At 44.7% G+C, this 13,346-nt stretch overlaps 1 protein-coding gene across 13 annotated transcripts in view; it reads right to left on the minus strand.

Moving 5' to 3' along the window:
* The window catches only part of LOC145934165 (protein bric-a-brac 1), a 355,572-nt gene that overhangs the window by 257,271 nt on the left and 84,955 nt on the right, over positions 1-13,346 (minus strand). For 11 of the 13 annotated variants that reach the window (XM_083034510.1, XM_083034507.1, XM_083034513.1 and 8 more), the window contains exon 1: positions 11,363-13,259. In XM_083034510.1, the coding sequence (XP_082890636.1) occupies positions 11,363-12,334 (972 nt within the window). In that variant the 5' untranslated portion in view covers positions 12,335-13,259. Of the gene's footprint in view, positions 1-11,362; positions 13,260-13,346 lie in introns of those variants that run through there. The other 2 variants (XM_083034508.1, XM_083034509.1) reach the window with 1 other exon arrangement.

Here is a 13,346-nt window from a genome sequence, read left to right on the forward strand (position 1 = left end):
TCAATTTAATGAAAAGCCCAATTTTACTCGTCCAAGCTCCAATTATATTTCCAACCCTCCTATATATGAAACGAAAGAGCATCGCGCAATTATGATCGAATTATAAATTACTCGCGCAAAAATTACTTGTAGTGAAAAAAAATGAAAAAACTCTAGTTAGAAAAGCTTCTTTCTCAGCTCGTTGAATATTCCTTTTCTCGCCGAGCGATGTGTACCACCGAAGTGCCACAACTCTGTGTCGATACACGGGTAGTTTCGCGGGGGTTTGGAAGAGAGTTAGCCATGCCGCGCGTAAAAGGTACATCGCGCTCCCGAAAGCGATCGGGAGAAAAAATTACGAACGCGTCGCGCTATCATCTACCGGCTTCTTTTTTTTTTTCTCCTCTCCGTGTCGCCCCCGCCGCGAGCTGGCAGAGGTCCAAAGGATGACGAGCGGTCGCGCACGCGGCCGTTGATCGATCGCTGATCGAGCGGAACGAAGAGTAGAGGTAGGTAGGTAGGTAGGTAGATAGGTAGATAGAGGTGGAGAGGCGCAGCATCACGCTCGGCTCTGTCTCTCTTTCTGTCTCTCGTCGGTCTGCTCGCTCGCACGCAGATAACGACGAGAGGTTATAAATCTCCTTCCGGTCGGAATCGGGAGCGAAGCAATCTGCGGAATGGTCCGGTCATCCGTCCATCAAGTCGCGCGCACCGCGACGTGCAGTCCACGTATTAATATATATCTGCGGGGGCGGCTGTGCGCGTGCATAGAGCTGCGTGAAGCGTGTGTGCGTCTCTGTACTGGGTGTTCGAGAAACGAATATTATGTATCGTGGCTACGGGAGGGTGAAGAAAAACGCGAGGAATATAACGAGTCAACTATTTAATTGTTAATTATTAAAATTCGTCGTTAGATTAAAAGGCTTGCCTATTGCTAAAGACATTTCGTTGGAATGATGAGAGGCAATCTTTTTCACGGATCACATTGTTATTAATTTGCTTTGATTATTAAGAATTATTAAGAATTTAATATCTTATGTACAGTGTGCAAGTCTTAATACTTGGTAGTTTAAAAAAATGATTTTTTCCTTGAAATTCAATTCTTTCTTCCCGATCGTGAAATTATGAAAGTTTTCGATTTCATATTCAACATTAGACATTCTCGTAGCTGAATTTTAAAGTCAATTAAACCGTAAAAATTTTTTTATCAACTTCGAAATTATCTTAAATTGTTCGCAACGTGGATGTCCAAGTGTCGAGGCAAGATTTTCACTAGATTCTCGTATTATCTTTCATTGAGCCGTGTACCATATAATGTTCCTAGGTCACACTGTATACACGACCGCGTGTCGCCCTGTACATGTACACGCGGCAGCGGATGCACCGTGCATGCCGTCGCGACTGCAAGGACCGCTCTCTGTTTCTCTTTCTCTCGTTCCCCCATCGCCTCCCCCTTCTGTCTCCGTCGCTCGTTCTAGTCCGGTATTTATGCGCGTTTCGATGGGAAAAGGCAGCGCAACTCGGACGCGACGCAAGATAATTTCTGATTTACCGCGAGCTCGCCAGAGCTGTCGCTCGCCGTACATCGCGCGGAGATCCGTCCTGCGCTGCATTTTCGAAATGGAAACCCACCTCCGCCTCTCTTCTTCCCCCCAACTCCCTTTCGAACCCGCCGTCGCGATAGCGTTCCAGCAACATTCGTTCGACGACTCGAAAAGGAAAAAAAAAAAAAAGAGAGGAGAGAGAGAACGTCGCGTATACGCTCGGAAATCGGATGTGATCGTGAAAGTTAGATCGGCTGGCAAATTTGGTCGTTTCAAAAGCCGAAGCTGCAAAAATGGGTTATGTAAATAAGGAATGAGACGCTTTTAACTCTTTTCGGGATAGAAGGTTGTAACTTCCATCCGTTATTAAAATTCTGGGATCGGTTTGTCAGATAAGCGAAGTATGTTGAACTCTTCTTTCTCGATTTTTAGCGATTCTGATTTTTGTATTACATTTTTACGTTTAGGATATATCTAGGTACGTTAGTGTAGACGTCAAATACACGCAAGTAGAGGAAGAAGCTTGAGGGAAATAATACATATAGCGATTCTTGGAGGAAGGCGAAGGGAGTAACGCTGAACCCCCTTACAAGATCAGCATTTTTCCGGAACAGCGACTGTGCGTGATGATGAACGATAAAGAGCTTCGCTTCCCTTTGCTTTCCACGCCGCCGCCGCCGTCGTCGTGCATCAAGAACAAACGCGATGCACCTCTCTGTACTGCATTTCTGATCGAACCCGGTGCACGCAACGGCCGGCCGTTCCGCGGAATTTCAGAGAAATCAAGGGAGGATTAAACGATCTCCGATAAATGCGCGCCCGGCCTTTCTTAACGGCGGCGATTCGCTTCGAGATTAACTCGTAACTGATCGGACGTCGAAAGTGTGCGATGCGTCCGTCAAGTTTCGTCCCGTAAACTGAGATATCAGAAAAGCGAGTTTTTCATCTCCTCCGACCCCGATTGTTCGCCGATCATACAGAATAAAAATAAAAAATAATACACAATTTTTATTTCAATTATTCGTCACGCGTAGATATTAATGTCAAATGTCATCCGTGATATATAAGACAATTACGTTTCTTATTTGTTAAATTGTCGCTTGTTTTCCCGGATGTCAATATGTAATTAAAATCCTTGTCCTCGGCGAAGAAGTTTCAAATGCAGACGCGGGTCCCGTCGCGAAAATCGCGACTGGGGAATTGGACGATAAAGAGCGAGGCGATAGTTGCTGTGTCCGACATGGAGTATCCGCCGAACGGTACACCGCGATCGTTACATTATTACGAAGTGGTCGTTGCGGGAATTTCAAGTCGGCCGGAGCGTCTTTCGAGCCGTCGTTCGGCTGAATGTTTCACGAATAGTTCCGCGGACGTTACGGGTGGACGCGCATGCAACTTTTATCAACGAGCGGATCTTTCGCCTCCCTTTTTGACCTCTTGTCTCTCTCTCTCTCTCTCTCTTCCTCTCTTTCCCCGTCGCTTGATTCCTGCAACCCCTTCGTGCTCTGCCACCCCCACGCGTCTCCTCTCTCGCCGGGGTTTCCCTCGAAACGCTTATCGTCGTCGTCGTCGAGGGGAAAATACCGGGGAACGTTAAGCGGTCGCGTTTTCCTGGCGTATTACTTAAGCGATCCGACATCGATTTCCGGTCCAAGGGCATTTCCATGCCGCGAAATAATGCATTCCCCGAGCGAGCGTCGCCGCGAAGGTCGCCGCCTCCCGCGGGACCGAACCAGACGCGGATTTCAGGATAACTTTCTTCCGAGCACTCGAGAGCGAATATTTGTGCAATTTTCAACGCGCGTCTTAACGTAACCAGTGCTTCAGAAAAATGCTCCGTCGACGTCAATACGAGCTTTCTTTTTCTTTCCTTTCTTTCGAGATATTGGGAAAGGAAGGCATAGAGAGAAAGAGACAGAGGCAATTTATTAAATTTTCTAAAGTCTTTGAGAAAAAAAGTAACCCTAGTAAAAAGATTAACTCTACTTAGGCCAACGATATAATTGCTGACAGCTGTCATTTCTCGTCGATTATAAATTGATCCACGATTGTTTTGCAATAAAGGTATTATCTCGATATGTATGTAAGCAAATGCTTTTCGTATAATTAAGATATTATTTATGTGTTCATTTTTAAACGCTTCAGATTAGAAACATTGCTCAATGCCAGATGGAATTATTTAATGTTTTTAAAAATATAAAAACTGTTTAAATAGTAAAAAATATAGTTTAAATAGAAAGAATTTAATATTACATTTATTTTTTAAATGATATAAAATCTTATTCTTATCCATCTCACCAAGAAGAATTTTCTTTTTCACGAAAAATTAGAATTTAATAAAATTTTAAAAAATCTGAATCATTAATACAAAAATATCTAAAGTGAAAAATTACAAAGTTATGGAAAAAGATTGCGAAGAAAAGAATCAGTAGATGAGAAATCCGAGATACTTTGTCTACCGATGCATTATCCCGCGGCTATCGGTCGGCGGCTAACGATTCCGTGCAGATAAATCCCATCTGGAATATATCCAGTCCGGTTAATCTATCGCGAGATTTCCAAAGAAAGGAAGGAAAGCGGCACAAGAAACGTTCGCGCTCTCCTAGCGCGTTAACGTCGAAGAGGAGAGAAAGAGAGAGAAAGAGTTAGAAAAGGGATCGTTTAGAGAAGAGAGATATAAAAAGAGGAGGGATTGAGAAAAGAGAGAGGCTTCTCTCGCGGTGCCAAGGGAGAGCGGGAAAAGGGCGACGGTACGGCGTGAGGAATCGAGAGAAGTTAAGTGCTCGGGCGCCTATGCGGTCCGGTTACCCCGGGATTATATTCCAAGTATTGCCATTATGCGAGGAGTTTCCTAGGAAGGCAATTTTCGAAATATTTAAAATACATACCATTATATCGTCGCTAAGCCGGCCTTTATTATAAAATAGTCCTCCACCGAAGTAAGGGTGGCTACGTAATACGCACTCGGGACAGATCGAGAGGAGAGGGAAAAGAGACGGGGGGACAGAGAGAGCGAGATCAGGGTCCTCCTGCCTACCTACTTTCGAGATCTCGCGAGCGACGGAATAGCACATAACCGCTGTGCGCGGATACCCACCAATTTCTTCCGGCTCGTCCTTGCGGACGCGACCGAGAGCATCTTGAAAAAAAAAAAATAAAAAATAAAACTGACCATACCGTGTGTCAGAAGAAGGAAAGAGAAAGAGCCTCCTGTCAGGCACGCTCCGGTATATATCTACCAAAAACTAGCTATCGCGTGCGGACTTTGCGTGCACCAATGCGAGCACTCGCGCGCAAAAACTGCCGGGAACTGGACCAAGCCGGAAAGCATCTTCTACTTTGTATAAGTATAAATGCTGGGTCGTCCCGTGAGAAACGAATGGAAGTGTCCCTCGGAGAGAATGCGCCGAGCGGATTTTAACCCTAATTAAAAGCGATCTTTTTAATATACACGTTGAAAAGAAGGAGAGAGGATTTTCTTTTTTTCTCTCTTAATAAAAGTTAATAAGTCAAAGCTATTAAAATGACATGATTACGAATGAGCAAGTCTAAAAATTTTAAGAAATTAACTGTCAAACGATAACCAGTTGTGTCAAAAATCAGATTAATTTTTTATTTCAATAAGCTGCTATTCTTTTAATATTTCCGGAATGTATGAGAACTCTCCCATTATAATTGATACATATATTAATTCATAATAATTACAAGATAGAGTATATGTTATAAAATCATAAGCAACTCTCCAAGAGAGAGAAGGATCAGTCTTTCTCTCGGAACAAAGATGAATAAAGCGGGATCGCATCTCGCGAGAGTCGAAATCTCCGGAGCAGCGTCGATATACGCGTCAAAAAGCGCGAGGGAGCTCTCTCGATCACTTCTGACAGCACGGTAATCGACTTCTGAGCGCGAGGCGAGCGATACGCGCGGGTTCGCGCTCGTATCGCGATCGTTTTCTGGACCGAAGAGCCAGGGAAAGGAGGTGGTGAACGCGGAGACGATTGGGGGATGGATGGGATCGCGCGGATTTTAATACATCGGGGGGCGGGCTTTTCAATTTTGAATCCCATCGGGGACGAGATCCTCTCTCGCTCTCCTGATGTATCGCTTACGGTACCCGTTGATCAACGCGACCCGATCGACGTGTGCGCGTTTTTACGCGCGTTACGATCGTCGATGTACTACGGTATACGCATATAGAGATATATATGCGCCCGACGAAGACAACGGGCGGGTTGTGCACGATTGTATGCCGATACGAATGCAGGCAGAGGATACGACACATCGCGGGGATGCACTCGCATACACGCGCGAGCGTGCGACGCGCGAAAACACAATCAAGGCCGTGCCGGGCAAAAACACTAATTTAAACGGAACGAAGGAAATATGTAGTCACATCCGGTGTATCAGGATGAATGGCGCTCGGTTACTACAATTCACGATTTACTGTATCGCGACTTTTTTCTCTGCCGACGCGTCGGGGATCCGTTCTCTCCTGCCGGTTTTCTCCCTCCCTCAACCTCCCGCGCTCCCGTTTCTCCCGTCCCTCTTTCGCGCTCACGCTCTTTCTCGCTCTCCGGAGTCACCGGATACGAGGCAGAAGAGACAAAGAGGAAAAGCCCTGGGCGAGGAGAAAGAGAGAGCGAGGATGGGAGGACGGGGATGGCAGGGCAGAACGATCCGGGAGGTAAAGCCGTTATTGCCAAAAAGGATAATGCGAGGGAAGATTAAATTTTTTTCGACCCGCCCTTTCGAGCTCCACCGACCGCGTGATCACGCTTTGCTGCTTCTCGTGTTGTACACTGTGTACACTTTTCGGGGGATGTTCTCGCTCTCTTTCTTTCTCGTCACCCGTTCCGGGGGTCGCGCTTTTTCTAGCCGATCGAGCGAGTCTCGCGATCATTTCGGATCATTTCGAGAAATATTGCATAAATCGTCATGTTTCAGCGCTTCTCCCGTTTTACGATTCCTGACACTATCCTGCTGCTTGATCTTTTATCATATTGCTACACCGTATATACGAATATTTAAGAACAGCTGCGTTTGTAATTTTTAATAAATAGACTCTTGTGCATATTTTAAAAATTATATGTTTGAGATTTAATCAAATTTTTTGTGTAAAAATATATTAAATTATTGAAACTACTTATTATAAAGATAACATTCAGTATAATTGCTAGATTTAATCGCTATTTAATAATATATTCTCCGTAGCAAAAATAACGAATCGCAGACCTGTTTTCTAGAATGTGAACGATCGCACGATTAAACGAGGTGATTAGAGCACGATTAAGCGGTTGCGAAAGACACATCGTGGACCCCGCGTGCGCGACAGGTGAAATATAATTTATTATACTTATACTGGATGCTGCGTATACATATATTTCGTGAGTCCCCATCGAATCCGGGCCTGTTTGAGATATAAATAATTGTTGTCTCTGGTTTTCGCTGCCGGAGGCAAGCGACTCATAACTTATAGAGCGTTCTCTGTTGATTCCCTAATTTCCGACGAAACGCGTAAGGTCGATCGCTATTTAAAAAAGACTATTTCGTTACATTATATTCGTTAATGTGTCCAGTAAAATAACAAAATTCGTAGAATGAAATATCATCGTTGCGATAATCGGTAAATTTTTTAGACGACGACTTTTCGAGCGATATCGAGACGGAGGGACGAGTCGTTTTCAACATGTTCGTGGATGCATAATAAAGAATATAGAATATTATCAGAAGAGATTCAGCCATGGTATTCGATGAATTTCTCATATGATAATTTCGTCTCGATGTATTTATAAACTTTAGACTTTCGGGAGAAATATCTTCTTCTTGAAAGAAGACTGCGAAGATAGGCTTGGCTATCGAGAGACTAATTTTGGGATAAAGATCTTCGAATAAAAATCTCTGACAGATATAAAATCAAGATCGACTGTCGATAGTTTGAGAATTTTGCTCTCTGATAATGTTATCTCTAGAATTAGAATCTAAATAAAGAACACAAAATTTCCGGACGCGAGTGTTTATATATCAATAATCTAACGTATAATCTACGAATACATGTGCATTATTCTCTCGTCTCTGCGCTCTCTTTTTCTTCTAAACCATTTCATCATTTCTTTCGTGATTTTCAACTTACGCGCGTATATATCTAAAATAAATCAATCCTATAGTACAGAACTTTCACGTTAATACTGATTTACTGTTTATATAAATGAAAACATCGCTTTCTCTTTTCCTACAAATTCTTCTCTGTCGCTCTTAAAAGAGAGCATTCTATCCATTTACTGCAATCTTCATAATTACATTTTATTTTATTTTATCTGCTTCTATAATTATTCCATCTCTTTCTCTTTCTCATTCTCTCTCGTCGTATAAGAAAAATTCCATGTCGACGCTTGGTGCTTGGCAGCACTCTCGCGGTTTGGCATTCCGCGATCCCGGAGTCCGCCATTGGCTTATTCGCCCGCATCAATTAGGTATTTTAATCGGAAAGGCACCGCGGAATAGTTGCGATACTACAACGGCGCGCATTTACGATACGAGCGCAGGCAGGCATGCTCGGAGAATTGGAACGTGGTTGCGTTAACATAATGGAATTCCGTGGAATGTTATAACCATTATATACATATAACGGATTACGTCACGACGCGGCGAGGACGCCAAAGTACGTGCGCCCTGAGAGAAAGAGAGCGAGAGAAAAATAATGCCGCTTGCCGGCCGCAGAGAGAATCGATCGTTCACCTTAATTTCCTAGATTGAACTCTCAGCTGACGCGCGTCAAGTCAGTCTCGCTCCGCGCTTTTCCGCGCTTTTCCGCGCTCGTAAAACAATTTCCCGCGCGCAAACAGGAGGAGAGTACGAGGGGGTTTCTCTCCCGATATTTACCCGATTCTAAACGCGAAATCTCGGGCTTGCGAAGATTCACCAGCTCTTCGTCGAAGGAGCTGTCTTTGGATGCAGGTAACTACGTAAGAGTTAAGCTGACAATCCGCGTAATCAAACACTGTAATACTGATTACAGCACCAGCTAAGATAATAATTAAGCTTATTTAAAAACTTATTTAATTAATGTCCCGTTCAGCTTTGAAACTCGATATTCAAGGTACAATTTTCATATTACGTATAACGGTTATTATATATTTTTTTTCTTTTTTATATGTTACGTTAAAGTTATACATATTCTTATCCTACTTAACGGATCGCGTTACATAAGCAATATAAAAACATAGCTGCCAATGTAAATTATAATGTATAAATATTAGATGTCTCTCTGGATAAGATATACCTTGAATAATACATTAAAACGTTCATCATTTCCGATTGTATTGCAACTCTGAATCATAGATTTTACAAGCAAAACATAAACATATATATTCATTTGAAATTTAATCAAGACATTAAAATCCATAAACCAGTCTTCTTAATAATACAAATAAAAAAATGGCATAATTACTGCACTGAGAGAATTTTCCCTTAGAATTTATCCTGAAAATCATGGTAATCGTGGGACAATATGGTATGGAAAGAATTTTATGAGAATTTCTCTTAATATTTATCACAATAAAAATAATAACATCTATCACATTAAAGTATAAAACATGTTTGATTAATTTTACTAAACTGCATAGTATTCCATCCCACGATTACCATGATTTTCAGGGTAAATTCTAAGAGAAAATTCTCTGTGTCGATATCGCGAGAAAAAAAGGATTGGAAAGAACATTTCGTTAAATGGAAGTTGATTGTCCGGCCTAAGTCGGTGCAACCAGCCCCCGCAACGTCCGACGGTCGTCGCGCTAGTTACAAAACGGCTTGTAACTAGCCGCACGCTTAATAACTTGCGCCGGTAGCGGACGATAAATAATGCAAGAGACACCGTCGTCCCGATGTAATTAACGAGAGCAGTCGATACCCCAGGCTTGTGCGTGTGTGTAACCGGTGTGCGTGCATAACGGGTATGCGTGTGTGTGTGTGTGCTCGTGTCACGTACGCGCGCGCGAACGCGAACGAGCGCGGTCAATATTTGTCATCCGCTTTAACAAAAAGAACGTTACAAAACGCTCGGCCGGATGCACCCCGGCCAAATATTGACTGCGCTCATTGACGTTCATTGATACTCTCAATTAGCGCATACCGTCGAAGCCAATCGCCGGGTAATTGGGATGGCCCTCCACCACCCTCCGCGGGAAAAGCGCGCGGGTCTCTCTCTCTTTTCCCCATCACCCTTCCGTCCCTTCCCTCGATCAGACGCGAACGATTTCGGCGCGAAAACTCGTCCCGGCCTCGCTATAATTGGCCGCGGACTCGAGTCCGTTCGCGACTTTTTCGCAAAAGAGCGGCCAATTATACGGAACCGTCAGCTAGATACAGAGAGGCCGCGTTCTGCCTTCCTCGAGGATCGGTCCTTTGCCTTGGCGAGGACGAACGCGTACCCTAATGACGTGAGGCGCGTGCTCTCTCTCTCGTTAACGATCAGTCAGTCGGCCGGTCGTTGGCTATCCCGAGACGGGAAAACGTCTTCATCCGTTACCGGGGGGAAAATTGCACGATTTCGAGTTAACCGCCCCCCGAAGGGTGAAACTTTTCCGTCGAGAAGGGAAGTTGTGGCCGCGTTTTCTTATTTCAATTCACTATGCGCGCGCGGCACGTTTTGATATCGGCGCGGAGAAAACTTTTAATTGACTCTCTCTCGTTGTCGAAATTATTTCTAAATGTTGGCCAAATATTATATTGGAATATTTCTCTCTTCGTTTATATATTTGTTATCCGATATTGGAATGAATTTAAAATACGTATGCGCGCGCGCGCGCGCAAACTTTTTTAATGACGATACAGAGAAATTTATTTGTTCGTTTATTTAATGTTTTAATGGTGAGATTAGATTTGTAATGCGCAGCTTGATAACGTACCGTTATTTAAATTAGAAAATGCATTTTATTAAATTTCCAATCTACATGCACAGATCATATATAATATATACATATAAAAGAAACAAAAATTATAAAAAACTTTTTCTTTATATCCTGCAAAATTGCAACCGTTTTTTTTTTTAATGACATTTCTTTTTAATTGTATAAACTTAACATTACTTCTCTAACGGAAATGCTTTTCTTATCTTATTATCGTTGTAACAGCAAGTGTAGATCTGACTTTTTTATCATCTTCCTGCATTTTATTTCTACTAATTTATCTTTGGCAAAAAGAGAAGCAATATTCTTTCGGTATAAAAACAGGAAAACTATACTCTCAGCGCATCAGAATATATATCTGAGTGGTTCGGCGTTATCACCGGCATAAAAATCTCCTAATTACAACACTCCATGTAATTACGGACTTCTTGTTATACAATTTGCATCGAAAATTACATATCAGCACCGACGCGTGCAAAGACAAATGTTCCTCCGGGGAAAAAAAGATTAATCGCACAAAACAGTATCAGTATGCTTATAAAGAATCATTCATTCAGCAATGATTCTCAGAGATACACGCTTTCATAATAGTATGACTAATAACTAAGTAGAGAAACTTCTTACATTTACGAGCGAAAATCATCCCGATGCATTTAAATTTTTAAATATTTTTAATATAGATTAAATTCAACACCGTTTCGCGAATTACGAAAAGGCACCTATCTTGATGATAATAATAACATTTCACCTTTCGTACTAATTAATTTTCCTGATGCTTAAATAGTGTGTATTCGGAAATTTTTACAAATTTCCGGGAAAAAAATTCACCAACTATTTGCATCATCTAATGTGTCGATATTTTCAGTTTCGTAAATTTCTTTTCGCGCATTAATAAAAAACGAAGAATGATATATAAATAAAAATAATTTGACTCACCCTTTCCTCCTCCCGAATCATCTCCGCGATGCCAGGCTTGATCTCGAGATCGTCGGCAGTGACAGTCTGACTACCGGTGCCCTGCGGATGATGCTGCTGCTGTTGTTGCTGTTGTTGTTGTTGCTGCTGCTGTTGCTGCTGAACGCTGAGCGGTTGACCGTGGGCGCCCAGGTGGTTGACGGGCGCGTGCGGACCGGAAGTCACGTGGCCGGGCACGTGGTGGGTCGACAGGGGGTGCGAACTCTGCTGTCCCTGCGGCGGCGGCGGCGGGGGTGGTGGTAAGGGCAGCGAGATAGGAAGGTCCTGCATGTTGATCTGCGGCGTGACGGAGATGCTAGGCATACTGGGCGTGCTAGGCGAGCCTAGGGACCTAGGTGTCGAGCTAGCGGTCGGCGGTACCATGTTGTGGATCTCGGGTATGACGATGTTGCTGGCGATCACGTCTTGGTCGTCGACGATGCTGCCGGAGCCGATGCGTTCCGGACTGGTGTTACTGGACGGCGAACGCTCACCGGACATCCGGCGACGTTTCTTCCGCTGCATCGCCGCGGTCGCGACCTCTTCTAGGGTCGGTCTGGACGTCAATTCCTGTTCGCTATTGACGTCCGCGAGGCCGCGAATCTTGAGGCTCTCCGCGACCTTGAGCAGTGGCCCGATCTGCTCCTGGGAGACGTTGATCTCGCCCTTGTACATAAATTCGACCGCAGCTTTCAGCTCCGGCCATTTGATGTCCTTCATAATGACGATCGGGTGTTGGCAGGGGTTATCGAAGAAGAGTGCTTGAAAATACGGGCTGCAGGCCGACAGGACCATCTTGTGAGCCTTGACGCTGTGCCCGTCGCAGGCTAAGGTCACGTCCACGAAGCTTTCGCTTTGTAAGAGCTGATCGAAGACGTTGGTTAGATTAGTCTGATAATTGTTCCAGCGCAAACAAAATTGCTGGGGTGACCCAGCACCGCTTTGTTGCGTCATGATCGGCTTCCGCTTGTCTTGTTCCACAGAGAGAGTATATATATCCTCCTTCTTCTCTTCCTCTATCGCCCCACACGTTTCCTTCTACGCTTTCTCTTCAACCTGTTCCTCTTCTTCTCTTTGTTTATCTTTCTCTGATCTTCTCGTGGCGTGTCTCGCCTCGGATTCTCGTTGTCGATGACGTTAGGTCTGATCGGATCAGTAACAAGGCCGCATCTGCAACACACACATGCACAACCACACGTAAACTTCCAGATGTCCGCGCGAAGGGACGCGGGGAGAAGTGAGAGCAGCTTTATCCGCGCGCCTCGTGGCAACGTGCGCGGATCTGTCAGGCGCAAACCGACGCGGGCGTCATCGTCCCGTTGGGACGTCGCGATCGTGCATCTTTTAGCCTAACTCCGAAACGTGGCGCGTCCGAATATAGTACTCGAATAACTCTCTACTTCACTCCTACTAAAAAAAGTTAGAGTCCACCTTGTCTCCCCCAACGCAGCATCATCCGTAATGGAAGTTTCCCAAGGGATCGGGACTGGGGTCACCTCCCTGCACCACGCGGCACACTTTTACTCCCTGTCTCGTTCTCTTATTTTCCCCCTAGTTTCTATCTCACCACCTCAGTCTCAGTCTCAGAAAGGTCTATCGTTTTTTGTCCAAGAGAAAAGAGTCAGACTTCACCATGAAAACCACCCACCACCGAATACCTCGAAACGCGACGACGATGACGACGACAGCAACGACGACGTTGCGGTTTCCGCGACGGAATCGCACGTAACGAATACAAATACGGATAAACGCGAGAAACGCCGTGCGACGTACGGCGCGGATGTCCGCGTGAGAGGCGCGTGCTGCGCGCGACGAAGGGTGTCGGAACGACAAGCGACGTACGATCTGCACCCCGTGACGAGCGCGTCGCGACTGAGAGGACCAGCAGCGCGGCGGCGGTTCGCTCGAGCGGCAGTGGTGGCACCATGCGCGGTGCGGAGCGGCAGCGGGAGCGGCGACGGCGACG

Source organism: Prenolepis imparis, unplaced genomic scaffold (assembly GCF_030444845.1).
Source record: "Prenolepis imparis isolate NDT839.2.m4 unplaced genomic scaffold, iyPreImpa1.0 SCAF_3, whole genome shotgun sequence".
In the NCBI taxonomy this organism is placed as follows: Eukaryota; Metazoa; Arthropoda; class Insecta; order Hymenoptera; family Formicidae; genus Prenolepis; species Prenolepis imparis.